The sequence below is a fragment of the Neophocaena asiaeorientalis genome, unplaced genomic scaffold (genome assembly GCF_003031525.2).
Source record: "Neophocaena asiaeorientalis asiaeorientalis breed wild unplaced genomic scaffold, Neophocaena_asiaeorientalis_V1.1 scaffold43, whole genome shotgun sequence".
Lineage (NCBI taxonomy): Eukaryota > Metazoa > Chordata > Mammalia > Artiodactyla > Phocoenidae > Neophocaena > Neophocaena asiaeorientalis.
The window spans coordinates 9,570,880-9,598,341 of NW_020173674.1; the positions used below are offsets into that span (position 1 = coordinate 9,570,880).

A 27,462-nucleotide genomic window follows, 5' to 3' on the forward strand; every position below is an offset into this window, starting at 1 on the left:
CCCAGGGAGCCTTGCACAATCAGGACCTTGAGGGGCTCATCCATGGAGAGGGGTCCCCATTGGTACCCCCTCCCCACCAAGCCACGTGAGTGAGGGACCGAGATTTCAGTCCTGGCCCGGCAGACGTGGCTGTCCCAGCCATTCTCCAAGCCCTGTCCCCTGGTCCTTGGAGGCCTCATCTCTAAATCAGCCCATTATTGCCACCTCACTGTGTAGGTAAAGTACCAGGGAAGTGATTGATAAATGGTGTTTTCTCTGATTCCAGGTCAGTTTCCAGTGCCCAGTGCTGGCCTTTGAGTGCCAGTAGGGCCAGGAGGAGCTGGCAGCTCAGCAGGCAGCCCTGGGGAAAGGGGGGCAGGGACTTGAGGGTTAATGAGTAACGGGCTGGAGGCCAGCCCAGGAGAGGGTGGGGTTCTGTGGACAGAACCCTCCCTAGCGCAGCACTCCAGGCCTCCCGTGGGCCCACGCAACCCTGGCATCCGCCCATTTTGCAGAGGAAGAGAGGAGGGCCCAAAGGGTGGTGGGTGTGAACCCAGGGAGTCAGTGAGGCTGGGGACCCTGCAGGGTAGTCTGTCTCCCACCTCCCTCCCAGTGGAGACGGAAGGGGACATCCGAGGGTCTGGGAGGCAGAGCGCTGCTCCAGCCCTTCCTGGAATTGCTCCTCACGAGGGGCCCTTCCCATTCCTCGCTCTGGCTGTGTGACCTTAGGCAAGTCACAGAACCTCTCTGGTCCTCAGTTTCTTCTGCTTCTGCTCCACTAATTAGATAGGATGATATGCACACCAAATGAGACTACAGGGTGTGAAGAACCTCTGGAAACCATGAGGCGAGGGTGGAGGCCGGAGTCCTGGCCTGGAGGCCTGGGTTCTGGTCCTAGATCTGTCCCCAGGCTTGAGTGACCTTGAGCAAGTTTCCACCCTCATGTAGCCTCCGTTTCTTCCGTTAAGAGAGGCCTAGGTGAAGACAGAACTGTTCTATCATCCTCTCCAGCTCCCCACTCTGGACTCAGGGCTGGGAGGGTGGGCAGTGTGGGGAGGGGAAGGTCAAGGTCCGGTCACAACTTGGCTGGGTCAGCGCCTGGGCCGCACGCTGCAGGTCCCGTTGGGACTGGCTAGAGGAACGGCGCCATCTGCTGCGAGGAGGTGGCAGGCCTGGGCACGGGGCTGGCTGGAGGCCCAGCTGCCTGCCCACCGTGGCCTTGCAGCCACTCCCCAGGCCTCCCTGTCCTGGGGCCAGGCTGGGAGGGCGTCCCTGGAGTGCCCTGGGCCTGGCCAGGTCTTTCGCACCCTCCTACAGAAGCCCTCAGCAAAGACTTCCAGTGGTCTCTGCATTCCACTGCTACCCAGCCAGGGAGTTTTAGTGCCCTCACCTCACCCTGGCTCTCCGCACTGGGGGGAAGGGGCAGGCACTGTCAGACCTGCCTGGTACCCCATCACTACCTCAGTGGTCTTGGGCGGTTTACTTACCCTCTAGGAGCCCCAGACCCCCAAGGGGCTAAGAAGTCCCATCTTTCAAGGCCCTAATGAGGGCAGACGGAGCCCCTGGCATGTACCTCATGCACGTAGGGCTCAACGAGGAGCTGCCGCCCATTCAAATGGGGCTCTGAGGGTCTTCTGGTCTCTCACTGGGACTCAAAGGGTGGTCCTGGACCAGGGCATCGACAGCGGTGACAGCCAACCTCAGAGGTCCCCTCCCGCCACTCTGCCACTCAGACCCAGCCTCCACCCCACCTGCGGGGAAGAGAGGTCACTCAAGGCGGCCAGTGTGCTTCTACATCCAGTTTATACACAGCTCTATACAATATACAGAAACTTTTATATACAGATATATTTATAGAATAAGCTATATTAATTTGTCTCTCCTTTTTACAGCAATATTAGTTTGGATCTTTCATACATTTAGTACAAAAAAAGTCATGGGAGAATGGCACGTACAGCGTGCGAGTGTCTGCGGGGCCCAGCTGCTCACTGCCGATTGCATATGGAGGTCGCCCGGGCCCCTGGGAGGACAGGCCAGCCTACGGACCTTGTGCTGCAGGTCTGGGGGACAGAGTAGGGGTCGGTCTGAGCTGGGCTGAGGGGGGTGGCTCAGACCCCCCAAGTGTGGTGTGCAGAGGAAGGGAGAGACACGCAGCAGGCCCATCCTGCAGGGGAGAGGCGGGGAGGGGGCGGGTGAGATGTGGGCTGACCCTGGAGCATCCAGGGCTGAGTCCGAGCCTGCCCCAGCCCCAAGCCTGTAACCCTGTGCGGCTGCAGCCTTGGGGGTGGGGGGGGTCTGTCCCTGATGGCTCAGTCCTGGGCATGGGTGGGCACCACGCCCCCTCAGAGATCCCAGGCCCACCCTGGTGGAGGAGGAGTTAAAAGGCCAGACCCCTGGGCTTCCCTGGTGGCGCAGTGGTTGAGTCCGCCTGCCGATGCAGGGGACGCGGGTTCGTAAGTCTCCCTGCTACGGGCTGGGGTGCTTGTTGGAACTTTACTCTGATTTATGATTTGTCTTTTTTTTTAAACTTAAGAGCCACTGATTCCGTCTTGATTCTGCGGGAAAGGGGGCGGGCCCAGCAGGGGCGAAGCCTGATGGGGCTGATGAGGTTTGGGAGTCGCAGAGGGTGAGGGAGGCCCAGCTCCCAGGTCTCTGTCCCCACGTGTCCGGGTGGGCAGGGGTCCCAGGTACCAGTGATCACGAGACGGGGGTCTTGGTCAGGGGAGCCTAGCCAACCCAGGGAGGCCATGGGCGGGCCCAGAGTCGTGGGACCTTGCCTCCAAGGAAGTGAAGGCACAAGCGGGCGGTCAACGCCTCGGCACACACCAGTTTTCCAAACTAGGGGTCAGAGCAGCCGGCGAGACGAGGGCGACGGGCCGTGTCCGAAGCCGAGCTCGTCCCGCGGCCCCCGCCGCACGGTGCGCATCATGTTTGCTGCCTGTTTTCTTGGCAGGCTGGGAGGGGCAGCAGGCAGGCAGAGCGGGCAGGGCGGGGAGGGGGCCCCAGCAGCCCCTTCCTCACACTCATGCACATGTACACACACGCCCCGCACTGGCATGCGCCCCCTCCCCGCTCTGCCTCTGGGGACAGGCAGGGGCTCCACTTCCCCGCCGCTTCTCCAAGCCAGCAGGGAAGGAACCCTCCCGAGTGTGGGCTGTGGAGGCCTCAGGCTAAACTGGGATGGCCCCAGGGCCCCTGGCCCTCCTGGGTCTCTAGCCGGCTCCCACAATACCGCACGCCTGGCTCCACTTAGTGCCAACAGGACATTGTGGGTGGGAGGGAAGAGAGGCCCGCTCCCAGCAGAGAGCCCAGGCCAGCGGGGAGGGGCAGCTGTGCAGAGTGGAGGCGTGTTTGGCTGCAGAGCCCAGGGCCAAAATGGGGGTTTGGTGGGGCCCTCCTTCCTTCCAGGGCACTGACTCTGCAAGCAGGGGTGGTCACACCTGTGCCCTCCACCCTTTGAGTGGCCAGGATCCCAGGGGGTAGAAGGCAGGCCAGGAAGTAATGGGGCACGCCTGGGCACCCAGGACCCATCGACAGAGGGATCAGCATGAGGGATATCAGGCAGAGAAGGGGCGGCCCTGACCACACCCTCCCGGAGGCCCCTCCAGGCCCCATGGCTGCCTTGGGCCCTGTGGAGGCTGGTGCCTGCCTGCCCAGAAGGGGGCTACTAAACACGTGATTGCAGCGGGGGTCAGGGGGCCTGCAAGCCCAGGACACATCCTGAGTCCAGCCCAGCAGCTTCTGTAAACATACACAGCACTGCGGGCCACCTTGGTGGGGGGGTCACCCCAGGGGGCTGGCCAGCAGGCACCAGATCTGGGGGTGGTCAGGGCAGATGCCAGCCTGGACCACAGATGAGAATCCGTGGGGAGGGGGCCGCTCTCCATTTCCACCCTGGGAGAGCAGCCAGAGGGCAGTGACGGGGAGTCAGCATACTCATGGCCTGTCCCGGAATAGGAGGTGCCAGGATGGCCCCGTGGGGGGCACTCAGGCTGAGAGGGCGGAGTGTCGCCCTGCCCACCTGGCAGGCTGCCCCAGGCTTCTCCCTGCTCCACGCCCCTCCCTGTCATTCCCTATCTGGAGGGCCCAGATCCCAGCTGCCTTGGCTCTGGGGGTTCCAAAGCTGAGGTAGGGATGCGGACCCCCAGCTCAGCAGCAATGCCCAGTGCCTGAGGCTACACTGGCCCCGTGGGGGCCTCTCCTCAAAGCTGCCCGGCCTGGGGGGCAGCCACCAGAAGCCTGAGGAGCCACCTACTCTGGCCCGGGCCTCAGCTGGTAGCAACTCCTGGGGTGCTAGCGTGCCGAGATGACCAGGTCATCCTGCTTGGCGGGGCTGGCCCCATGGCCGGTGGGGGTGGAAGTCCGGATCTTGTCCACTGCCAGACACTCCTGGCTGCTGAGGCCCGTGGGCGTCAGGTCCATGAGCTCGCCCGAGGAGCTGAGTGGGAAGGAGGGCGACAACGAGATGCCCGAGGAAGGGTCGGCCGAGCCAGCGAAGAGCCTTGGGGGCTTGGGCACCAGGTTGGGCTCGAACTGGGCGCGGAGCAGGATCTCTTGCTGGCTGGGGGACTTTGGGCCCTCGGCGTAGTCGCTGGTGGGGCTCTCGGGCACCACCATGCAGTAGAGGTCCTGGAAAGAGCTGCTCTTGCTGTCCAGGTTGAAGAGGCTGTCGATGAACTCGGCGAACTCCAGCACCTGAGGGCTGGGCGAGTCCCCCAGGCGCCCGTCGTGCAGCGCCAGCTCCCCGCTGCGGGGTGCTGCCCCGCCGCCACCCCCTTCTTCCAGCTCGTCGTGGGCGGCTGCGCTGGGGGGCCGCTCGGGGGTGATGCCCCCGCTGCCCAGGGTGGCCTCCAGGGGCTGCGTGTCCTGCGAGTGTTTGGACAGGCTGTCGGCCGCCAGCAGCTCGGTGCGCGAGCTCAGGGATGGGTTCTCCTCAGGGATGGCGGGGTCGATGTAGAAGAGGTGGCCCTCGTCGCGCTCCAGCACGGCGTGGAGGCTGGGCGAGCCGCGGATGCTGCGGAAGCCGGAGGAGCGGCGCGAGTCGAAGCTGTACAGCGACTCCGTGTCCGAGAGGCTCTCCATGGTGGCCAGCGGCGCCCGCCGCGCTTGCAGCTCGGCCGCCAGCCGCTCCTGGGTGGACAGCAGCAGCAGCTCCACTGGGTCCTGGCGGGCTGCCGCGGCCACAGGGGACAGCAGCTGCCCCTCCGAGAAGCCCTCCAGGCTCATCTCAGACTGGGACTTGCTCCTGAGGGGGCAGGGAGGGGTGAGACTCAGCGGGGCGGGGGCCCACCCCTAGTTCCCCAGCGGGAGGGAGCTTGGGGAGGGGGAGGAGGGGAAAGTGGTTGAACAGTCTGGGGACAGGGAACCCTCCTTTTTAAAAACCAGACCCCAAGATAGAAGACAAGAGAGTTGGCAGGGCTGAGCTGGGGAGAGGGGGCCAGGGGCCTGCACTGGTGCCCATCACTGCACCGACGTCGCTGTACCCACCTGGAGACTGAGGCCCAGAGAGGTTGGCTGCCCCAGGTCACTGGAGGCAGAGGTGGAAGGGTAGAGAGGGAAGGAGGGAAGGTAGGGAGGGAGAGAGCATGGCCCAGAGCCGCCCCCGCTGGGTTCAACCCCACCCCCGGGCCAGCACCCCCCTGGGCCCCTTCCTGAGCTCCTATCACTTCCTTCCTCACCCGGGGGTTCCTCCCACCCCTCCCATGGGGTGTAGCCCTCTGCTGGATGGGGCCCTGGAGCCCCTTGTCTCCGTACACTGGCCTGCAGGGAGTGAGTGAAGGGCCAGGGTCGGGGACGCAGCAGTCACTGCAACTGCGAACGGACACTGGCTCCCCCATCTGGTCATGCAGCCGCTATGGGAAATGCTTGTGAGATAGGGAGAGAAGTCCAGGTGCCTCCACCAAGGGCCAAGAAGCAGTCACCACCTTCTTTAGCAGCCTCTAGGCCAGATCCGTAACCTGGACCCAGGACCTGGGCGGGAAGGGTCCCAGAGAGGCAGGAGGGTCCCCACCCACCCCAGGAGCCACGGCCTCAGAGCCCAACCCCCAAAAGAGTGCGTGTGAATGTGGGGTGTGTTTGCGTCTGGAAGCGTGTACACGCCTGTGTTTCTGCGTGCAGCATGCATATTAGGCGTCTGTATGTCAGTCGGCCCATGTATCTGAGGGGCTGGGTCTGGGTACAGGTGCATCCATCATTTACACACATGGCTGCCCACACAAGCGTGTCCTTGTGTCCAAGCGTCTTGGCCTCTGTCTTGGTGTGTGTTCCATACGTGAGTCGGTCTGTATGGGGCTCTGTGCACTTAGAGCTACTATTTGTGAACACATGTATACACACGTGTAAGCTTTAACATGTGTGTGCGTGTAAGTGCATGGGCGTCCATCTGTTTGGGTCTAAGCAGCTATGAGTGAATCTGTGTGTTTGTGCTCAGGGGTCCCTAGATGCCTACGAGCCCGCATGGGCTTCAGTGGTGGCAGGCTGGGGGGCAGTGGGGGCACAGCAGGAGAGACCCCGAGCAGCGGAGGCAAGTTCAATCCCTCCCGTGCACGTGTACAGAGTGGCGTGAACGTACGAGGGCCCGGCGTGTCCACAGAATCCACACGTGCACGAGCATTTGTGCGCTGAAAGCACGCGCGTGGCCACGGCACACACCCTCTGGGGCGGGGCTGCGGGGCGGCGGCGCTGACCTGACACTGCTGTTTCGGTGGTCTGCGGCGGGCAGTCCCAGGGCCAGGCCGGCGGGCACGGGTGGTCCCGTGGGCAGCGGCTGCTGCTGGAAGATGAGCTCCGGAGTCAGGTCCACCTCCGTGGGGCTCACCATGACCTTCGCAGCAGAGAGCAGGGCCGTCTTCCCCTTGTTGTAGTTCTCCAGCACCTGGGGACAGGACGGGGAAGCTGGTGGCGGCGGAGGGGTGCCAATCACGTGTGGAGGCGGGGCAGCAGGCCAGGCCTCTCAGGCCCAGCAGAGCTTCATGGGGTCAGCCGGGCCTGCTCTCCTCCCCACACGGGGCCCGGCTCCTCCGGGAAGGTCGGGGCCAGGCCCTGTGATTGTGCCGCGCCCACCCCACAGATGGGACAGGTTGGACTTTTCCTACACTGTGGTCGGCCCTTCCATGGCCGGGCAATGGCCAAGGCTGCCCCTGCTGGGCCATGCGTCCGCCAAGTGCCAGGTGGCCTTCAGGGTTTGAGCTCAGCCTGCCTCAGGGACAGGTTCCTGGGTGTCTCCTAGCCCCTACCCACCGCGGGACCACACGGTGGTGTGGAGCCCAGGACACGAGTGGGCTCCCTGGCCCACTGAGTGTCCAGGGAGCGTCGCACCCTTGTGTGTAACACGGGGACGGAGACCCGGCCAGCCAGGCACCGTGGGGCTCACCTTGTTGAGCCCCTCCATGACCACGTAGGGGAGGTGCTCGTGCAGCATGGCCGGCGAGATGATCACCTCGTTGAAGGCCTTGTTGTCGCCCCAGATGGCGAAGTACGTGGGCTCCTCTTGCTCGCAGCAGCTGAGGGGCACAGGGGCCAGAGGGAAGCGGGCGGGCAGGGGGCAGCCTGGCCTCGGCCCCCAGGCCCCTGGCCCTGCTCTCTGCCCTGGCTTGGTGGGGATGGGGGGGCCTTGGAGACGCCCTGCCCGGCTGGACCAGCAGGGCTGTGTCCCCGGGCTCCTCGCTTCTGCCTCACCTCAACCCTCGCCACCAGCCCTCCACAGCCAGGAACATTTATGCCACGTGGAGCTGGAAAGCCTGACCTTGAGCTGTCACCTGCCTGTGGCCTGGGCCATATCTGCTCCACCCCAGGGAGGGTCCCGGCTCGCAAGCCGTTTGTTTGTCGAGGAGGCAGCCCAACCCTCTGAGAGTGCAGGAAGGGGTCGGGGGTGAGGTTGGAGAGGTCGGCGTACCCGCCCTCTCCTGGTCTCTCTCCTGCCCCTGCCAGCTGTCCGCCAACTCATCCCAGCCGCGATGCCAAGTGACAACTGAGGCGTGAGCTTGGCCAGGGCTTTAGGGTGACCCTCCAGGGCGTCTGCTTTTAAATGGATGTGAGTGGGGACAGCTGTCCTGGGGGACACTAGGGAAGGGTGACACTGGGGATGAAGACCGGGACCATCAAGAGAGGAGCCTGGAGTCCTGCTCTGGACTGGCCTGTCATTGCACTTCCAGGGCCCGAGGCTGGGGCAACCCTGCTGTGGGCGCCCTGGGCCACCGTCACCAGCCTCTGCACCTACGCCCCAAGGGTGACAAAATGAAGGCTGGCCCCACCCTCCACTCCCCTGCCCTGGCTGCCGCCACCTCCCAGCTGACCGGGCGCGGGCAGCACCTACCAGCACTGTTCCGCTGGGTGGTTGTGGACCACGTGGATGATGCGGCCGGGGGGGTAGAGAGGGGTGCTGGCAGACAGGGCGATGGTCAGGTCACTGGGGTGGGTCCAGAGCCGCGTGCTGGCCAGGGTGGTCACCTCCAGCTCCTCGGGCAGCTCCGACTTGGGGATGCATTTTGTGGCCCCTACAATGATTCGCCACTGTGGGGACAGGGAGAAGAGGGAGATGGAGCTGAGTGGCGCTGCCCGGGTGGGCAGGGGGTGCTCAGGAGAGCTCACAGCTGACGGTGGGGAGCCGGGATGGCCGTGGGGCAGAGGGAAGGGCAACGCCCAGTGGAGAGGTGGGGGCTGAGGTGTCCAGCGGCCACGATGGCCAAAAAGGTGCCAAGGGCAGATGACATGGAATGGCTGAACTTCAGGGCTGCAACACTAGTCAGCCGCTTATCTAGCGGAGGGGAAACAGGTCCAGCGAGGGGAGGGGACTTGCTCTAGGTCATCGCATAAGTCAGAGGCAGAACAGACCCTGAAGCTCAGTCCAGCTGCACCCACCAGGCCCGGCCATATCGGGGGCGGCTCCCCGCCACTTGCCTCCTGGGCCTGACGAGCACCCAGGACTGGGTCTGAGTGGAGCAGTTCCATGTCCTTAGGCTCCTCCTATGCCTTTGTTGCCTGCTCACCCCGGCACCTGGTGCCCTGCCTGCCAGATGGTCACGGGCACCGAGGCTGGGAACAGTCCCAACTGGGCTGAGAGGGTGAATGGGGTGAGGGCGGGCCTGGGGGCACAGAGGCCCTGCTGGGCCTGGCCGGCCACCCCCTGCCCGCCTCAGGGCGCCTGGCTGCAGCGTGCCCACCCCCAGCCTGGAACGCTGAAGGCCATGTTACAGGAAGAGCCCCCAGTGTCCTCGGCAGGCCTGAGGAGAGGTTAGGGAGGGCTGGTTCTCTCCTCTCAGCCGCAGGGAAGACCGGAACCAACTGCCCCCAGAGCCCCTAACCCGGCGACCTCCAGCCTCCCTGAGCCTGGGGATCGCAGTGGGCTTTGGAGGAGGCCTTCCCGTCACACTCGGAGCACTGACCTCGGGACTGCTGTGTCCCGACTGCAGGCAGCTCTGTGACACAGGAGTCAGGACTCAGGAGCCCTCGGTTCCAGTCCTGACTGCGTTACGACTTGCTGTGTGAGCAAAAGCAAGTCCCTGGCCCACCCCGGGCCTCCGTTCCCCCATCTGCACAAGGACAGGCAGGGGGCGGACGGCGTGAGCTCGGAGACGCTGAGGGCCTGATGGCCTGAGGTGCCCAAGACATCAACCATACCCCAGCCTGGCCTCACGTGGCAGGGGGCCGAGGGACAGGTGGGGCAGAAGACAAACGGGGAGCCCAGAGCCCAGGGTGCCCCGGCAGCAGGGAGGGGAGTGAGCTCACTTTGGGCTTGGTGCTTCGCTGCAGGACATCCAGGAGCTGTCTGCGGAAGCCTTCCAGCTGGGAGAGGCCGATCCTGGAGAAGGAAGCCAGTCGGGGCGTCAGCCTGAGCTGGCCCAGGACGGGGAGACGAGCGGGGTGAGGGGCAGCAGGGCTCCCGGGAACAAGACGACCAGGCCATCAGGGTCACGGTGTGGGTGAGGGGCCTGCAGCTCGGCAAGGCCCAGCCAGGAAGGGGAGGCCGGGCAGGGCGGGCCGACCTTGCCCTCTCACCCTGGACACCTGAGTTGGGGGGATTCTGGGGGTCCCTCGAGGAGGTGGGAATTTGAGTGAGAGAGACGGGGCACCTGGGTGAGGCCCCGAGGTGGCAGAACAGCCCAGGCCAGGCAGGTGGAGAGAGGGAGCGACTTGCCTGGGGACAAGGTCTTTGCCCAGGACCACAGCTGTCACAAACTCCTTGGAATACTCCATGGCGTCCTCGCTGCAAGGGAAGCCGAGGGGGTGCCAAGGCAGGGGAGGGGCGCGGTGTTCCCGAGCGGGCTTGGCTCCAGCACTCCAAGACCCTCTGGGGAGCGGGGCTGCCTGCTCCCTGCCCGCCTATTCCGTCGGCAAGGCTTTTCTGGGGCTAGATCCCAGGGTCCACCTGGCTTTTGCCAGAACCCCTGCCTCCACTCTCCAGGCCGTTCCCAGGTTCCCTTATGATTGGAACCCAGACTGCCCAGTCCAGCCCCCTGACAGAGCCAGCTCCCAGCGCTGTCCACCAGTCGCCCCCAGCCAAGTCTGAGGCCCCAGACTGCTCACCTCAGCAGGCCCCCTGGCGGGGAGTAGGCAAAGCACTTGAGGGTCGGGTACTGGGGTCGCAGGAGGAAGGAGAGGATGGCAGCGGTGCCTGCGCCCAGGGAGTGGCCCACCACTATCAGGCCGTAGTGTTTGGTTCCGCGGCCCTGGGGACCGAGAGAAGCCCTGAGAGTCCTGCCCCGCTGCCTGCCAAGCTGACACCAGGGAGGCAGAGGGGGCTTCCCAGAGTCCTGGGATCATGTCTGTGCTGTGGCTGCTGGGGCAGAGGAAGGGCCAAGCTAGGCCCCCACAGAGCAACTTCTTGGGGAGACTATATAACAAACTCCTATTCATCCTTCAAAACCTTGCACAGAGGTTACCTCCTTGGAGAAGCCCTTCCTGATTTTCCAGGAGAGGATTGCTCCCTCCTAGATACTGCATCTGCACCTGGGATAGACCTTTAAATATAATGATTACACTCTATTATAATCGTTTGGTCACCTGCTCCCATCCCTGTGCCCCAACCACTAGACTGGGGTCTCCTGAGGCCAGGGACTGCTTGGCTTTGGGGAGGGCAGTTAGGAGCACCTCAGGAGCTGCCTGCCTGCACAGGGAGGAGTGGGCAGTGGGCAGGCCCAGATCGCCCTCAACCAGAGCAGCACCCCTTCTATCTGTTCTGCAATTATCTTCTATGTTCATTCTGCTCGACATTTTGGAAGCCCCAGAACTGAGCCATCTTTAGCCTCCAGGGCCTGGCACCGAGCGGGTGCTCACAACTGCGTGGGGCTGAGCAGGGGTGTTCAAGAGGAGCTGGTACAAAAGAAGAAAGGGCCAGAGAGGGTGGGAGGGACTGAGCAAGTGAGGAGGGGCTGGGAGCCAGGGATGGAAGGAGAGTGTAGGAGCCTGGCCTGCAGGGGAGGCTCCATCATTCACCTGTCCTGTCCCCAGTCTGTTGCCCTGGGGGAGGGCGAGCTGGGTGTGGCAAGGGCTCATGGCATGGAAAACGCCTCACCAGGTCTCGCCCGAAGGCCTGGGACAGGACCATCTCCTGCTCCAGCTTCTTTTTGATGTACTCAGCCGAGAGGACCATTCCCTGGGTGAGGAGGAACAGAGGTGGGCGTCACAGGGAGGGAGGGAGGCCTGTCAGGGACCAGCAAAACCACAGGGATGTGAAGCTCACTAACCCTGTCCCTGCCATTTCCCCCTTTGGTCCTCATGACAAGCTGGCTGGGGGCGCTGGTGGACACTTAATCACATCATTTCCATTTCACAGATGAGAAAACTGAGGCTCAGAGGGACGGTGTGCCTAATAGGAACCAGTGAGATCTCTTCCCAGTTGCCTCCTTGAGCTCTTGTGGGATAGGATCTGCGTCGGGCAGGGCTGTGGGGGTCCTGGCAAGTGTGGGGCAGTGGACTTTCCAGGCGAATCCGCACCTCTCTGACCAGTCTCTCCTGGTGAGCCCAGTGACCCCGGAGGAGCCCCCACCCCAACAGGACAGGCCTGCGTGCTGGCAGCGGAGAGGAGAAGGCCAGGGGCCGCCAGGGGAGCCCACGAGGAGGGGTACCTTGTGTCCCAGCCAGGTGCCATGGTGCCCCTCCACAGGGAGGCGCTCGGCGTCACCGGTCAGGTCTGTCAGGGCGTCCTTGTGGGGAGAGAGGACGGTGAGGGGCGGGACTGAGAACAGGAAAAAGGAGGCGGGCACCCTCGGGGGCTGTGAGGGGGTCCACGGGGTGGGCTGGGTCACTGGGCAGCGTACCTTGGGGGACAGGGTTCCCCGGATACTGATCACCACCTTCTTCTTGTCGTGGTCCACTGCCACGTAGAAGGGGGTTTCATAGACCTAGGAGAAGGGCGGCTCATGAGCCTGAACGGCCCCCAGGGTGGAGGCAGATTTGGGGAAGTGACTGAAGCCGGTCTCCTTCAGGGCCCGGGAATCTGGCTCCACTGGCCACTGGGCCCCTGACGCCTGCAAGGGCCACAGTAGGTCCCTCCCAACCCGGCACACAGCCTACCCGGCCTTCCTAATTCCGCTGACAGGGGCGCCCTGAGTGCTGCCGCCCTGCCTGCTCAGTCCTGAGGGGCTGCCCCCTCCCCAGTGCCTCCGGCTTCTTCCCTCTCAATTCCTTCCCCCAAAGGCTGGGGCCAGGAAGCCCCAGTGCCGGGTGCGGGGTTGGGGTCCACTTCCTAGCCCCAGAGCGGATGCAGGCCAGGACGTGGGGAGAAGGAGGCAGCCCATCTCTGGTCTGCCCAGCGAGGGGAGGCCTGGAGGCTTCGGCCAGCCATGCCAGCCAAGCCAAGGGCTCCTGCCGCTGAGGTGGACGGTGTACACTCTCCAGGCCGCAGCGCTGCTTGCCTCCTGCGGCCTGTGGAGGACCGAGGCTGGGGGGACGCTGCACCAGCCTGGCAAGCCCGCCCCAGTCCCTCACCGCATCATGGCAGGAGGTGTAGACGATGTCCACCGCGGTCATGTTCTCGTCCAGGAAGTGGCGCCGGATGGCGATGGCGTTGCAGCCGCAGCAGTTGTCTTCCTCGATGGTCACTCCAGGGGCAAACCGGGGCCGTGCGGGACACAAGCAGCACCTGGGCGGGTGGCAGAGGGCTCAGAGCCAGGGACCCCGACGGAGCAGCGGTCTCCCCCATACTCTCTGGAACTGGTTCTTGCAGCCGTACCCCCTCTCCAAGGCCTCCCCTGCAAAGCTCCACCGGCCCGGGCCGGGCCCAGCCCTCATCTTACTCGGCCTCTCGGCAGCACAAGACCCAGTGGGACTCGCCCTCCCCCTTGAGACGCTCTCCCCATTCGGCTGGAGGCACCCTCTCTCCTGGGCTGCTTCTCCCTCGGGGCAGCCTCCTTGTACTCGTCCTCTCACTGAGGACCCAGAGGTCAGCCCTGGAGCTCCTCTTCTCTCCAGCGACACTCGCTCCTGGGGCCTCATCCAGTCTTGGGCTTTAAATACCACCTACGTGCCAATAAGCCCCAGAGACCTGCTCACATTCAACTGCCTGTGCAACACCTCCTCCCAGATGTCCCACAGGATTGCAACCTTTCCAGGCCCCAGTCCCCGAGGCCCCGCCCCCTGTGCTCTGCAGCTCAGCCCCACGCTCGGCGCCATCGGGTCCTCACCCCACCTCACATCCCACACCAGTCCGTCAGCACGTCCGCTAGCTCTGCCTTCAAATTCAGACCTGGACTCCGAACGCTTGCCCTCACCGCCACCCCCTACCCTGCTCCAAGCCACCTTATCCCTGCCTTGGAGTGTCACAGGGGCCTCCTGACTGGTCTCCCTCATTTATACTCGCCCCTTACGTTCTCAACATGGCTGCCAGAGTGACCCTTTAAGATATACGTCAAGCCACATCACTGCACTCAACGCTCTCCGATGCGCCCCTTCCTGTCTGGTATAAAGGCCAGAGTCCTGGCAAGGGCCGAGGGCCCTGCCCCATCTGGCCCTGGTCCTCTGGCCTGTTGCCTGCGACTCCCCTCGGATGCGTTGGCCATATTCCTGCCTCAGTCTCTTTGCACCGTGGTTCCCTCTGCCTGGAACATTCTTCTCGTGGTTTCTGTGTGGCCAGATCCCTCAGTCCTTCAGGCCTCTGCTCAAACGTTATGCTACGGGAGGTCCGCTGCCTGGGCCACCTCACCTGACATAGCTCGCCCCTGCCAAGCCTGACAGCACAGACAGCCTAATTTTTCTCCAAAACACTGACGTGCTCCAATGGGCTGCATTTCCTTGTCTGTGCCTTGCCACCAGGCGGTGGGCTCCACAGGGCAGGGTTTGCTCTGCCTGGTTCACAGTTACGTGCCCAGCACCAAAAACAGCACCAGGCACGTAGCAGGATTCCCCAAAATGAACGGGTGAGCGGCTGAGCTGGGCACCCAGCTCGGGTGCAGCGGCTCCTCGGGCCACCAGAGGGGGCCAGCACCCAACAGATGGGGCCCCGGAGCCCTGAGAGCATGTGACCTCTGTCTGCCTGCTTTCTTGGCTTGACAGCTGAGAATCCTAGATCTTGGTGGTGCACAGAGGTTTGTCTTCACTCGAGCAGGGCCTGAGGGACTGATACATACCCCTCAATGGGAAGAGGCCTCACTGAGAAAACCCAGGGTCGAGCCAAGTCTCGGAAGCAACCAGGCCTGGGGTGGGCAACCGTCTCCATTTACTCTGGGAGACCCCCACACCCCTCACCCGCCACTGCTGGGCCAAGTGGGGTCAGGTCTGGGCCTGTGGGCCAGGCTCCCGCTTTCAGGCAGCTGTGGCCCCTCTCCAACCTCAGCCCCGCCCTCTAGCACCGAGCAGGTAGCTGCCCAAGCGTACGTAGTCTTCGGAGACAGAGGCCTGGGCTTGAACCCTGGCTCTGGCGGCCCTTCCTGACCACGAGGGCCTGGTGGGCAGGTGCCCATAGCTACTTTACAAGGCTGGGGTGAGATCAAAGGCCCAAGATGCAGGAAGCACCTGGCATACGATAGGGACCCAATAAATGGTGACGCCCCCTCTCTCCAGGGAGAAGGCTGCCCCTGAGTCAGTGACCTGAGGGCCAGGGGAACCGATGAGAGCAGCGGGGCCAGCAGCCTGGAAGGGAGGGGCCCGCGGCACCGTCGAGGCCAGCACTCCCGCCTAGAGGAGGCTGGGGTGCTGAGGGGCTCAAAGGTCCTGGGAGCCTGAGGACCCGCTTGGCCCATGGCAGGGCCTCTCCTGCCCACAGGAGACTGACCACACGTCCAGGGCAGGGCTGGAGCCGAGTGGGGTGTCCCCAGGGTGGCGGGGCCATAGACAGGCATGGCCTGCCATGCTCTGTGTGGGACGGCAGGACCACTCCAGGTGAAGGGCCTGGGCCTGAGGCAGGTGGGCTGCCCTCCTTCCTCCAGCCAGTGCTGGGACTCTGGGCTGCTGTGGACAGGCTGGGACTCAGAAAAGGGAGCCCGGCCCTCTGACCTCCATCCTGACACCCTTGGCTGCAGGCCGGGACTCCAGGCCTGCCTCTTCTCCGCCCCCCAGGGCACCGGGCTCTCACGGAGCCCTCACGGGGTCTGAGGTCCTTCTGCTCCCTCTCCCCGCAGCATTGAGAAGCTGCTGCAAGTACAGCCTCGCTCCTGTCTGCAGAGCCCCCCAAGTGCCCAGGCTGCCAGTGACTCCCTGGCTTCTGAAATACCCCACAGGTGGGCAGGACGAACACTGCCTGTACAAATGACGTTCCCACTCTGCCAGTGAGAAATGGAGCAGGGCTGTCGGAGCCCAGGTCTCAGGACTCCTGGCCCAGTGCTCATTTGGAGAAGCCTCTCAGCCGCTGCAGGGGCTCCCGAGGATGCTGCGGGGGAGAAGCAGTGTGCGGGCTGGCTAAGACTGGGAGGGGCGTGGGGATGCCCCGGTCAGCTGTGTCAGTCGCTGGGGGATGGTGAGAACAAGCCTGAGAGTCCCCCAGCTTTCTGGGAAAAGGACGCTGAAGGAGGGAGTGGCTACTTGTGCCCTGAGGGCGGTAGTGTCGTGGAACAGAAGCTGCCTGCCCAGCGTGCCAGCCTTTCCGGAACAGGGAGCCCAGGGAGCTGTCCTCCTTCTGCCCGGCCTGGGCAGAGCATGGAGACACCAAAGAAGGGGAGGGGCCCTCGTGGAGCCGAGCCCTCCTCTGGCCCACTTAGGAAAGCAGAGCCCACCCCGGCCCCCGGCGGTGGGCTAAGGGCGGCACCCCGGCTGAGGCCTTGCCAACTCCTTGTGAAGAGGGCTGGAGCCTTTCACAAAGGGCCTTCTTGCTGCCCTTCCAGAGGCTTCTATGGATTGGGGCTCAACCGGGAAAGGCCTTTCTTCCAGAAAGGCAGAGCACAGGAAGGGAGCCGGGAGAAGGAAGATGTGGGCAGAGGGGAGTAGTTGAGGGGGCAGGGAGAGAGATGGGACAGGGGTAAGCGCACAGCCAGATGCTGGGCAACGTCTCATTTCGTCCTCTCAAACATCCCCATTTTACAGATAAGGAAACTGAGGCTTGCAGGGGTAGACCGACTTGCCCAAGGCTGCCAGTGACAAAGCGTGGATTCAAACCTGATACCGTGTGATTCCAAAGCCCACGCCCTTCCCCATCCAGGGATAACACCGAACTAGAAAGGTTGAGGCCCAGAGATGGTGCGGAACAGAAGCAATGCGGGCCACAGGGGGCAGGCTAGCAGGTACAGTCCGTTTAGGGAGAGCCCCCCATGGGCAGGCCCGGCATCGTGACCACAGCCCCTCTGCACATGCCGCTAGCTAGGGGGACGGGCCGGTATACTCACGAGCAGGACCGGGCCAGCTGGCAGAGGCCACAGGCCGGCTTCCGCATCAGGTACATGGGCCACCCGTAGGCAGCCAGGGCAAAGAGCATGTAGTAGCAGACCTCTTTGTAGCGGAGCATCTCTTGCTGGAAGAGAAGAGGCAGAGGGCGGTCACCTCCTGCCCTTCCTGCCTGTAGCCTCAGGGCCCATGGGCTCCCCTCGATGGAGGATGGAGGCAGGAGCTGCCCTCCCAACGGGCTGCAGACCACCCCCACCCCCGCCTTGGAGGACCAGCTCCTCCAGATAATTGCATTTCCCTAATTATCTCCATGCAACCAGGGCACAAATCCTCCTAAGACCTGTCCCATTGCACCAATCTCAGAAATTAATGATTTGGGGACAGAAAAGCACTCAGAGCACTGGATCGATTTCCTTGCCCGTTCTCCCGAAAAGGGAAGAGAGGGGGAGGTTACCGCGACAATCGCCCACCTCGGCAATCAGGCCCCCGGGAAGGGGGATTTAACCCTGAGAGGTCCGGACCCTCCAGAGGGGGTTGCCCAGGCCACAGAGCAGCAGGGCGGGTCCTGGAGACATGGACATGCTGGGGACCAGACCAGTGGCCCACCGTCAGGGCGTCTGGGCAGACTGGGATCTCTGAGAAAGGCGCCGGTTTGAAAGCTGGTGTCTGAGGCCGGTGGCGGTTATCAGCCTGACCGGCTGCAGGAAGGTAAGGAGGCCCAGGTATCCCAGCAAAGCGGCTTCCGGTGCCCCGGGTGCCCCAGGCACTGGGGACTCCTGCACTTCGAGGGAATTAGTCACCTTGTAAAAGGTGAAAAGGGTGATTAGTCATCTTGTGAAGTGAAATAAACAGCACCTTCATCAGGGCCCCGAGGTGTCTGCTCTCCAGGAAAGCACTGGAGGAGGGAGGTATCCCGTTCGACTCAGGCAGGAGGGCAGGGCGCTGGCACCTGGAGGCTCAGCTGCCCCTCCCCTGCCCCCCACAGGCGAGAGAGGGCATGGTGAGAGCGGGCCTGGGCAGCCCCGGGAGGCTGGGACGGCTGCTCTGGGCACATGCTATGGACAGGCTTTTTTTTTTTTTTTTTTTTTGCGTTACGCGGGCCTCTCACTGTTGCGGCCTCTCCCGTTGCGGAGCACAGGCTCCGGACGCGCAGGCTCAGCGGCCATGGCTCACGGGCCCAGCCGCTCCGCGGCACGTGGGATCCTCCCGGACCGGGGCACGAACCCGTGTCCCCTGCATCGGCAGGCGGACTCTCAACCACTGCGCCACCAGGGAGGACAGGCTATTTTAAGAAAGGATACAAATGCCCATTTTGGGGAGCGGGGTCAAACGGAGAACAGGCTTTTCCAGGGGATTCAGATTGTGAAGGATGAATCCTTTCTAACGCTGTCCCGACTGGCACCACTGGCGCCGTGCAGGGAACGGGGCTCAGGATGGCTCATCCCCTCCCCACCGGGGCTCTGGGTGAAAGGCAGGCCCAGCACCGTTTATGCTGCTGCAGGAACAGACTCAGAGGGGTCAGGGACTCGCTCAAGGTCACAGCCCCCGGCTACACTAAATCGGTTTGCTTCTGGGGCAGGGCAGGGCCGGCCCTCCGGCTGCAGCTTCAGCCCTGGGTGAGGCGCTCCTTTACTGGGACACACACACCGGATTTCTCCTAAAGGCGCTTAAGAGGTTCTGCTACTCAAAAAAGCTTGGAAACCAAAGTGCTGTGTCCTGCTGCCTTTTGTAACAGTAACAACCATGGCAATAATAGTAACAGCTCACCCTCCTGAAGCCCTTTATCATCTCAGGAGGCCAGGACCAAGCATTCTGAGCACTGAGAGGCCGATTCAGGGGTCTTTTCTGTAGAACCAGCGTGATGCAGGGGTGGGGGTGGGGCCGCTGGGGGGGACTCGGGAGGAAGCGGGCATGAACTGAGAAGGGGGGCCGCCTGGAGGGCTGAGGGGGGACCCGCGCAGAGCAGGTGTGCCCAATGCTGCCAGGGCAGGTGGTCTGCTCGGGTCGCCCTGGCAGAGGGAGAGGAGCCAGCACGGGGTGGAGGCGGGTGGCTCGGACTCACCGAGTTCTTGAGGTCGAGGTACTTGGTGTTTCTGGTCACCGGCATCCCAGACAGGAAGGCCAGGATGTCATTGTTGGCCTGGAAGACAGGTGCGTTAGGGTGACTGCCCCGGGCCCAGCTGCACGGCTGAGAAAGGGGTCCAGGCCCCCAGCTCTGCACCCTGCCTGCCTCCCCAGGGCCTGAGAGCCCAAAGGGGCATGTAGTTTCTAGCTCTTCCATGACCTGGCCAGTTTTCCAAGATCTGAGGTCTCCTCATATCTCCAGTTGCTCCCCTTCCACCCAAAGCATCAATCCCCTGGGACGTCGCTAGCCCAGGCCGGGAGAAAACGTATTTTGCGTGGGATGCCGGGAGACCCCAACTAGGACTGGTGTGTGGGCTGGGGTGGGGTGGAGAGGCAAGCACAGAGGCTGGAGCGTGGAGCTGGATGCTTCACTGGGCCCCTGTGATTAGACGTCCCCTGGGGCCCTGGAGGCAGCCTTGCGGCCCCGCAGAGGGAAGTCACTCAGGCAAGAGCCATGAGTGGTGAAGGGTGAGCTGGGGAAGGGAGGGAGTGAACGTCAAAGGGTGGCCTCCCGGGCCAAGAGGGTGGGTGGAACCCGGGGGGCAGCAGGGGCAGCAGGGAGGGCCCGGGAGGAGGGCGGTGTGGGGGGTGGCCTGAGCGTGGCCGTGTGCTCACCTCGTCCAGCACGGCACTGCGCTTGGCCCGCTGCCGCTGCCGGAGCAACACCAGGCCAGCGATGATGTCGGAGGGCACGATGTCCAGGTCTCGGAAAAACTCGGCAAAGAGGTAGGCGATTTCCGAGTAGGCGTCCTACGAGGTCCAGGGAGGCAGGAGGCGGCGGCAGGGGAGCAAGAGAGAGGACGAGACACGGGGCGTGAATGTCCGGGGCTGGGTGTCTGCTCGGGGTCCCCTGTGCAAGTTCCCCCAGCCCCCCACATGTGGCCCTCTGCAGCCGTGACCCTGAGGGCCCTGTCCTGGGCTCTGGGCCCCTGTAGACGCGGCAGAGGCTGTCCCAGACACGGCTGACCCTTCTCCTTCGGCGCTCACCGGGCACCGTCTACCCCCGCACAGATGCCCCCGGGAGCCGTTTCCTGTTCTTTCCTCAGGACTAGGAATCAAGGCCTGGGCCTGGCCCGTTTCTCCTTCAGCCTTTCTCTCTAGCAGAGGAGCCAAAACTAAGCTCCTGGCTGCTTTCCCCACACTGAGTTTCTTCCCACCTCCCACCAGCTGTGACCTTGAATGCCCTCCTAAGGGCTGTACGGAGCCCTGGGTCTCAGGCCCCCTCCCCGACCTGTCCACAGTTGTAGGCTCAGGGACCCCCACCATGTGCCTGCAGAAGGGGCATGTGACCTGGGGCCACTGGTCCCCCTAGCTGTCCTGCCAGCTCTGTTCTCAGGACAGCCATGCTTGGGGCCTGGGGGCGGGAGGCAAGGCAGACAGACGCAGCCCTTCCAGCAGAGTGCAGTCTGCCCTGCCCCACGACAAGCTGAAGTCTGGAACCTCTTCCCTAACTGGTCAGGAGAGGCTGTGATGGGAAGAAACTCATGGCAACTGGTTTTCTCTCGCTGGGTTTCACCCTTGAGTGTGTGGTACATGCAAGAGAGGAAAAATCAAGGGCTGCAAACTCAAAAGCCTGACGGGGCCAAACAGAGGCTGCTACTGCTTTGAGAGGCCCACTTTGGGCAAATCTAGAAATACTGAACTTTCCCTGCACTCCCCTCATTTTTAAATGTTGGCCACCAATTCAAATTTTCAAGCAACACAGCATGAGGTGAACAAAACATTCTCTGGGCTGGACCTGACCTGACCTGACCCCCAGGCCGTCAGTGTTTGATGGGACCTAGGTTCTGGGGAGCCCCGGCCTTTCTGAGAAAAGACGTTCTGCTTTTTCCCCAGGCTCCCACGCCAGCCCTGAAGCTGTCTGCCAGGAGGGGTGGGTGTGTCCTCTGCACGCCCTGAGCTGAGACCCCTCAGACTCCCCCGAGAGCCCCGGGGTGGGGGGTGGGGGTGCTTCCCACCCACCAGGGAACCTCTGGGGGTGGGAGGGACTTTTTTACGCTTGATTACTCACTCCACGGCTCACCAGGGGCTGCTAGTGGGTAGGAGCCACTCAAGCCTTCCGGGGGCTTCCATGCAGGGCACCTGCTGTCTGGCTTGGGGAGGAGTGGTCTCCTGACCTCACCTGCTCTGCCACTAACTAGCTGTGCAATGCTGAGTAAGTCACTCCACCTCTCTGGGCCTCAGCTGCCTGATCTGCAAAACGAAGGGTGGGACTAGATGACCCCTAAGGGCCCTGCCTCCCCTCCCCAACCCGGGGGCCACCCACCACTGACCCGCAGCGCCCTGGCGGGTGCGGAAGGCTAACAGTGCACATCGAGGGACGGATCTTCCAGAGGGACCTGCAGCTGCTGAGATGCTGCTTTTCTGTCTTCGGGTTGCCCTGATATTTGAGTATCTCTTCTCCTAAACTAGACTCTGGAGTTCCAAGGGGGCGGATAAAAGGTCTTCACGTGTTTCTGTCTCCTTGACAAAGCAAGGGGTTGGCTGTCTCACATGCTGGAGGGAGTCCTTCAGTGAATAGTAACAGGTCCTCTTAGGAGCAGGCCGTCACCTCACTCCTGCCCCACCCGGCAGAGCTGCGGAGGGAAGCCTCCTGAGTCGCCGACAGCAGGATGTGAGCCCCAGGACGGCGACTTCCCAGTACTTACTGACTGGGAGTCCTTCGTCCGAGTACAGCAGAGGAACACTTTGAGCCGGCGCGACCAGCTGGTGGCCTGACCCTCTTCTAAGCGGTGCCTGCAGTGGGGGAGAGTTGGTATGTGTGAGGTCAGAGGGCCCGACCAGAAGAGCTGGGCCCAGACATTACAGAAACAGGACAGCCTGTTCCCAGGACCCCAGCAAAGGGCTCCCCAGTAGGAGGGTCTAGGGGAGAATAGGCCTGGGTCCGGCCAAGGCTGGCCGGCCAGTGACCTGGCTATCAGCCAGCAGGGCTCTCCCTGGGGGGCTCCTGATGGCCTAAGACGGTGCACTGTTGGCCAAGGCCAGGGCCTACGCTCCCAACTTCTGGCAGACTGACAACAGCACACTCTGGGGGCTTCAGAGCTGGCAGCCCGAACTGGGGGCTGCCCTGCGGTCCACTCCAAAAGCTCAAATCAAGAGCCCTGGGAGATGGTGGCAGGGTGCTGGCCTCTCTGCCGACTTGTTTCCTGGCCTGGAGCAGACCTGCCGGAGAGACCTGTTTCCTCTCTCAGAAAGGATTTCTCACATTGTCTGTACTTGGGGAAGTTTAAGGGGCTGAATGAGGCTCTGCATTCTTCAACTCCTTGGATCTGTTACATTAGAGGGGAGAGGGCCCCTGCCTTTCATCTGCACGGCTGGCCCCTGTCTGTTCCACCCTCAACCCCAGCCCCAATGGGTCTGGCTGCTCTGATGGGGAGTCAGGGTACCCAGGAGTCTGCACCCAAAGGGAGAGCTATTGACCGATTATCCACGGAGACCCTTCCAATGCTGGGTGCCCAGAAGTCGGTGTGTTTTGAGCATAAAGATAACAGATCCAATATTAAAAATGTAAATTTCCAGGGCTTCCCTGGTGGCACAGTGGTTGGGAGTCTGCCCGCCGGTGCAGGGGACGCAGGTTCGTGCCCCGGTCCGGAAAGATCCCACATGCCGCGGAGCGGCTGGGCCCGTGAGCCATGGCTGCTGGGCCTGCGCGTCCGGAGCCTGTGCTCCGCAATGGGAACCTCCCCTCAGCTCCTTCAGAGCCTGGCGCTGGGTGGTCAGGAGGGGCAGACACGGGTGGCCCTGGGTGCCTGCAAAGCACCTAGCATCCATCAGGAGTGACAGACCGGGTCCCCCCTCCCCTGCCTCTCGGCTCCTCTTTGCAACTAAGGGCCGCTTCCTGCTCCCAACCCTGGTTCCACAGGCCATGGGCCACAAGGACAGGGAAAGCCACAGAGCCTTCCAGGGCTACAGGAGGGGGTTAGGAAACGGTGCAAGGGATTTGCTATTTCTGGGACCTGCCAGCCCTAAGGGACTTGGGCAGCCTCACATCCTAAGCCAACGTCCCCCCTACTGGGGACTTGATGAAAGGACAGCATGCTGGCCAAGCTGAGTTCCCAGAGCATCACGTTCTTTAACCCTTTCTAACCAAATTGGCTTTTAAACATTCGAAGAGAATTTCCTCCCTTCCCTCCGGCAGATGTTAAGTGCTGTATACTCTACTGCAGTACCCTTTATGCCCACCAGGGGGAAGATGGAGCCAATGACACATTTGGCATAAAGCATCAGTTAGGCTACATAGACCAAGACAGGCAGAGACACACTCAATCTGCAAAGAAAGTGGGCTTTTCTGGTGGCACAGTGGTTAAGAATCCGCCTGCCAATGCAGGGCACGAACGGGTTCGAACCCTGGTCCGGGAAAATCCCACATGCTGTGGAGCAACTAAGCCCGTGAGCCACAACTACTGAGCCCGAGCTCTAGGACCCGTGAACCACAACTACTGAGCCCGCATGCCACAACTATTGAAGCCTGCGCACCTAGAGCCCGTGCTCTGCAACGAGAAGCCACCGCAACGAGAAGCCTGTGCACCGCTATGAAGAGTAGCCCCCGCTCACTGCAAATATAGAAAGCCCATGCGCAGCAACGAAGACCCAATGCAGCCAAAAATAAATTAATTAATTTAAAAAAAAGTCTGGACAGCAAGTTCATGGATCCAGCATCCCCCGCCCTGGGGCTCACTAAAGCGAAGGGAGGGCAGACACTCCTTCCGCAAAGATCCAAGGTCAGGCTTCTAGGAAGTAGTGGTGGGAAGAACCCACCCCAAACCCCAGCAGATTTCACTGGAAGGAGAAAGAGCAAAGGACTTAAACACCTCCCTGACTCCTAGAGACTAAAATAACCCGTTGGTGTGAGGCAGTAGGGCTTGTGCACAGCCCCAAACCTGGAAGCGGATGAAGGGTCAGCAGGCTTGAAAACGGCCCTGTTAGAAAAACTGTCTGTTGGTTTCAGAGCAGAGGGAGGGCGAGTGGGGAAGAGCCTGAGAGGTGGTCACAGCCACCCAGCTGTGGCCTGGGCTGCCCTCCCAAGCCCGCTCGAGAGTTGGACAAACCACAACAGGTGGGGACCTGTAAGCCTGAGGACTCTCACTACCCGCACAGGGCCTGGCACCGCTGGAACTTTCTAATTCTGACGACAGCCACCGACAACTCCCAACTGAAAAGGCGTTGGCTGCCCTGGGCCCCAAAGGCAATTACCCAGAGTTGGGGAGGGGAGAGTTTTTTCCCCAGGGCCCCAGGAGCCCAGAAACCAGGCCAGGTGGGGGCATGTGCTTGGAATGAGCAGAATGGTACTGGTGGTCGTGGTCAGCTGCACCCGGAGGAACAACAGGCTCCGGGGCCTTGGCTCCAAAACCTGGCATTTGGGGCTGGGAGGTGGCCAGCCCAGGCACGGGTGAGGCTCTGGCTATAGTGCCGAGCTGACGCGGAGGGCCCAGGGGAGCTGGGACACAGAGGTGTGTGAGGGTAGGGTGGGTTGGGGGCCTGGGCAGCACACTCCCCTGGCTGAGGGCTCTTGACCCTGCTGCCCTGGGCTGGGGATGGAGTGCCAGTTCCACTCCCCACCAGCCTGACCTGGGGCAAGTGACCTGCCCGCTCTGGGACTTGGACCCCTCATCTGTCACAACCGCACCAGGGTTGGCAAAAGGATCAAACAGACTGATGGCGGAAGGGGCTCAGTGCAGGGCCTAATGCAGAACAGAAGCTCAGTATATAGGAGTCACTGTGACCCACCCTGGAAGCACTCCCCTCTCTTTTTCTTTCAATAAACAGGAACCCTGTGAATGTGCCTGGACGTCCTCCCGCATTTTCTCTGCCATGGCACGGCCTCCCCCGCTTCTCCAAAACACTGTGCAAAACATCTCCCCTCCAGGAAGCCTTCCTTGGTTAACCTCCTCCAGCCCCCTTAATCCTAGAGGCAGCCTCGCCTAGTGCTTAAGAGCAAGGGCTCTAAAGCCAGGCTGCCTAGGCTTGACCCCAGCCCCACCATTTACCAGCTGTGTCACCTCAGACAACTCACATAAGCTCTCTGTGCCTCTGTTTCTTCCTCTCTATTACGGGGATGATGCTAACAGCTACCTCGGCGAGTTACTGTAAGTTAACGCATGCAATTCTTGGCTCGCCGTCCGAGCGCTTCCCGCCATTACTCTCGTGTTGTTAGCGCTGGAGATGGTGACAGTGGCTACCATTTACTGAGCATGAACCTCCCATGAGCACGGTGTTAATCACTCGGTTAAACCTCACAGCAGAGCACGAGGCAGGAATTACTGCGGTTCCCACTTTACAGACCAGGAACCTGAGGTTAGCCTTTGGTCGGCGCCCGGGGCTCACACAGGTTTAGACGCCGGGAGAGAGGCGTGGGGCCGGCCTCTGTCCACCGTCAGCAAACCCCGCGGGGGACGCCCGCCCGCCCGGCCCACTGACCGCAGGTTGTAGGTCCGCAGGTTGCGCTGCCTCCTCTTGGTGGCCCTCAGCTTGACAAAGGTGCGGCCCGTGGGGTCGAAGACGCAGAGGACGGTGATACAGACGCTCAGGATGACCACCCAGTTGCAGACGACCATCCCTGTGGAGGCGGCCGTGGGAAGCCAAGGGTCATGGTGCTGGGGACACCTCTCTGGCTCTGAAGAAGGGACACTGCAGCCTCCCTACCCCCAACTGCTTCTGGGGCCCAAGAGCAAGGCTCCAAAGGCCCTGGCCCTAGCCTCTGGCCACACAGCCGTCCCCCCTGGCTGAGCCGTGACCCCAAGGCCCATCCTTGGCACGAGCAGACAGCTGTGTAGGTTTCTGGAGCCCTGGGCAGCGCTGTGCCTGCTGCTGCCCCCGAGACCCAGGGTTCCCCAAGGGGGTACGGCAGACTGCCTTCCGTCCTCATGGAAACTGTTTCCCTCTCACGGTGCCTGAGCTTCCTATTCTCTAACCTGACCTGTCCCCTCCACCCCAGGGCTGCCCTGTCTAACCTGGCCCTGTGCCCTCCACGCCAGGGTTAGGGTTAGGGTTAGGGTTAGGGCTGACCCCGTCCCCTCCATCCCGGGGCTGCCCTGTCTAACCTGGCCCTGTGCCCTCCACGCCAGGGTTAGGGTTAGGGTTAGGGTTAGGGTTAGGGCTGGCCCCGTCCCCTCCATCCCGGGGCTGCCCTGTCTAACCTGGCCCTGTGCCCTCCATGCCAGGGTTAGGGTTAGGGTTAGGGTTAGGGCTGGCCCCGGCCCCTCCACCCCTGGGCCAACCAACATACCGAGCGTAACGTTTTTGGCAGTGAGGTCATTGCAGGAGGTGTAGTACTGAGTGAGCCAGACGATGCCCACGATGGCGTAGATGAACTCGATCACCAGGATGGCTGCGAGGAGAGCAGGGCCCCAGCTGAAGGACGGGGAGGCCCTGGAACCCGGGCCCGGCTCCTCTTGCCACAGGACGCCCGGCCAGCTCGGCAGTAGACTAGCCGCCCCTGCCACGCAGGCCTCGTGGCGCAGAGGGCCCAGGGAGTGCGGCTGTCCCACCACCGGTTCTACTCATGCGCCCTCAGGCCCCGACGTCCCCCTGAGAAGGTGACTGCAAAGGAGGCGTTTCTCTGTTCGTTCAGGAATTAGAACTCTATCCATGAACTCTGGGATCAGACGCATCTTAGGCAAGTTACCTAATCTCTCTGAGCCTCCGTTTCCTCGTCTGTAAAATGGGGGTGACAAGGTCCACGGTACAGGGCTGTGAGAACTGGGTGACGGGGTGTTCATTTCATGGAAACTGCTATTCCCAGGAGGAGGCCTCTGGTACTTGAGGCAGGAGAGGGAAGGGGCCCCGGCAGCCAGCTGCCCAGGGTGCCCTGCCTAGACCAGAGCAGTGGGCCCAGGGCTGAGATGGGGTTAGGGGGGCAGGTGGGAGAATTGACGGCCCCCCAGGGGGCAGCATCGGAAGCCCCAGCTCTATAGCCATCCCCGTGTGGCAGCCGAGAGCCCAGGCTTTAGAGCCAGACAACTTGGGTTCAAATCTCAGCTCTGACACTCATATGCTTACTAGCCATGTGACCTTAAGAGAGCAAAGTAACCTCCCTGGGCCCCAGATTCCTCATCTGCAAAATGAGGCCAACAATGGCTCCTCCCTGATTAACACGGGAAGAGGACTTAGCACAGACCACAGAAGCACAGGAGTATCCACCAGGAGTGACTGGGAGAGGCGGCTGGGACCCGAGCCCAAGGAAGAGGAGACAGGCGGGTCCTCCGGGAGCCGGTCCAGGCCCCTGAGGGGCTTCCCTGGGAGGGTGGGGGGCTGTTTGGGGAAGGGTCACAAAGCAGCTTTAGAGATACGCACAGCCTAGACGGAGCAGCGGTCGGCAACCTTTTTCTGTAAAGGGCCACAGAATAAATAACATTTTTAGATGTTGTGGGTCATAAGGTCCGTCACAACTTCTCGGCTCTGCTGTGGTCATGCAAAAGCAGCCAGAGGCAATAAGTACTAAATGAGTGAGTGTGGCTGGGTTCCAATAAAACTTTATTTAAAAAACAGACGGCGGGCTGCGCTTGGCCCTCAGGCCGCAGTCTGCCCACCCCCGGTCCAGAACCGGGCCCAGTAAGTCTGCCTGTTCGCTGCTGGCCCTGGTGCCGGCACAGGGCCCAGCCCACAGTGTGT

General features: G+C 62.4%; 1 protein-coding gene across 4 annotated transcripts in view; it reads right to left on the reverse strand.

The window, feature by feature from the left end:
- Nucleotides 1–2,458: 2,458 nt before the first annotated feature.
- Nucleotides 2,459–27,462, reverse strand: part of DAGLA (diacylglycerol lipase alpha) — a 62,160-nt gene continuing 37,156 nt past the window's right edge. For 3 of the 4 annotated variants that reach the window (XM_024749480.1, XM_024749478.1, XM_024749481.1), the window contains 17 exons: nt 26,078–26,179; nt 25,270–25,408; nt 21,501–21,588; nt 19,468–19,602; nt 18,791–18,868; nt 16,731–16,855; nt 12,907–13,060; nt 12,237–12,320; nt 12,045–12,122; nt 11,492–11,572; nt 10,504–10,646; nt 10,115–10,183; nt 9,706–9,778; nt 8,294–8,490; nt 7,352–7,481; nt 6,666–6,853; nt 2,459–5,224 (listed from right to left, as the gene is read on the reverse strand). In XM_024749480.1, the coding sequence (XP_024605248.1) occupies nt 4,273–5,224; nt 6,666–6,853; nt 7,352–7,481; nt 8,294–8,490; nt 9,706–9,778; nt 10,115–10,183; nt 10,504–10,646; nt 11,492–11,572; nt 12,045–12,122; nt 12,237–12,320; nt 12,907–13,060; nt 16,731–16,855; nt 18,791–18,868; nt 19,468–19,602; nt 21,501–21,588; nt 25,270–25,408; nt 26,078–26,179 (2,816 nt within the window). In that variant the 3' untranslated portion in view covers nt 2,459–4,272. The remainder of the gene's footprint in view (nt 5,225–6,665; nt 6,854–7,351; nt 7,482–8,293; nt 8,491–9,705; nt 9,779–10,114; nt 10,184–10,503; nt 10,647–11,491; nt 11,573–12,044; nt 12,123–12,236; nt 12,321–12,906; nt 13,061–16,730; nt 16,856–18,790; nt 18,869–19,467; nt 19,603–21,500; nt 21,589–25,269; nt 25,409–26,077; nt 26,180–27,462) is intronic. The other variant, XM_024749479.1, reaches the window with a different exon arrangement.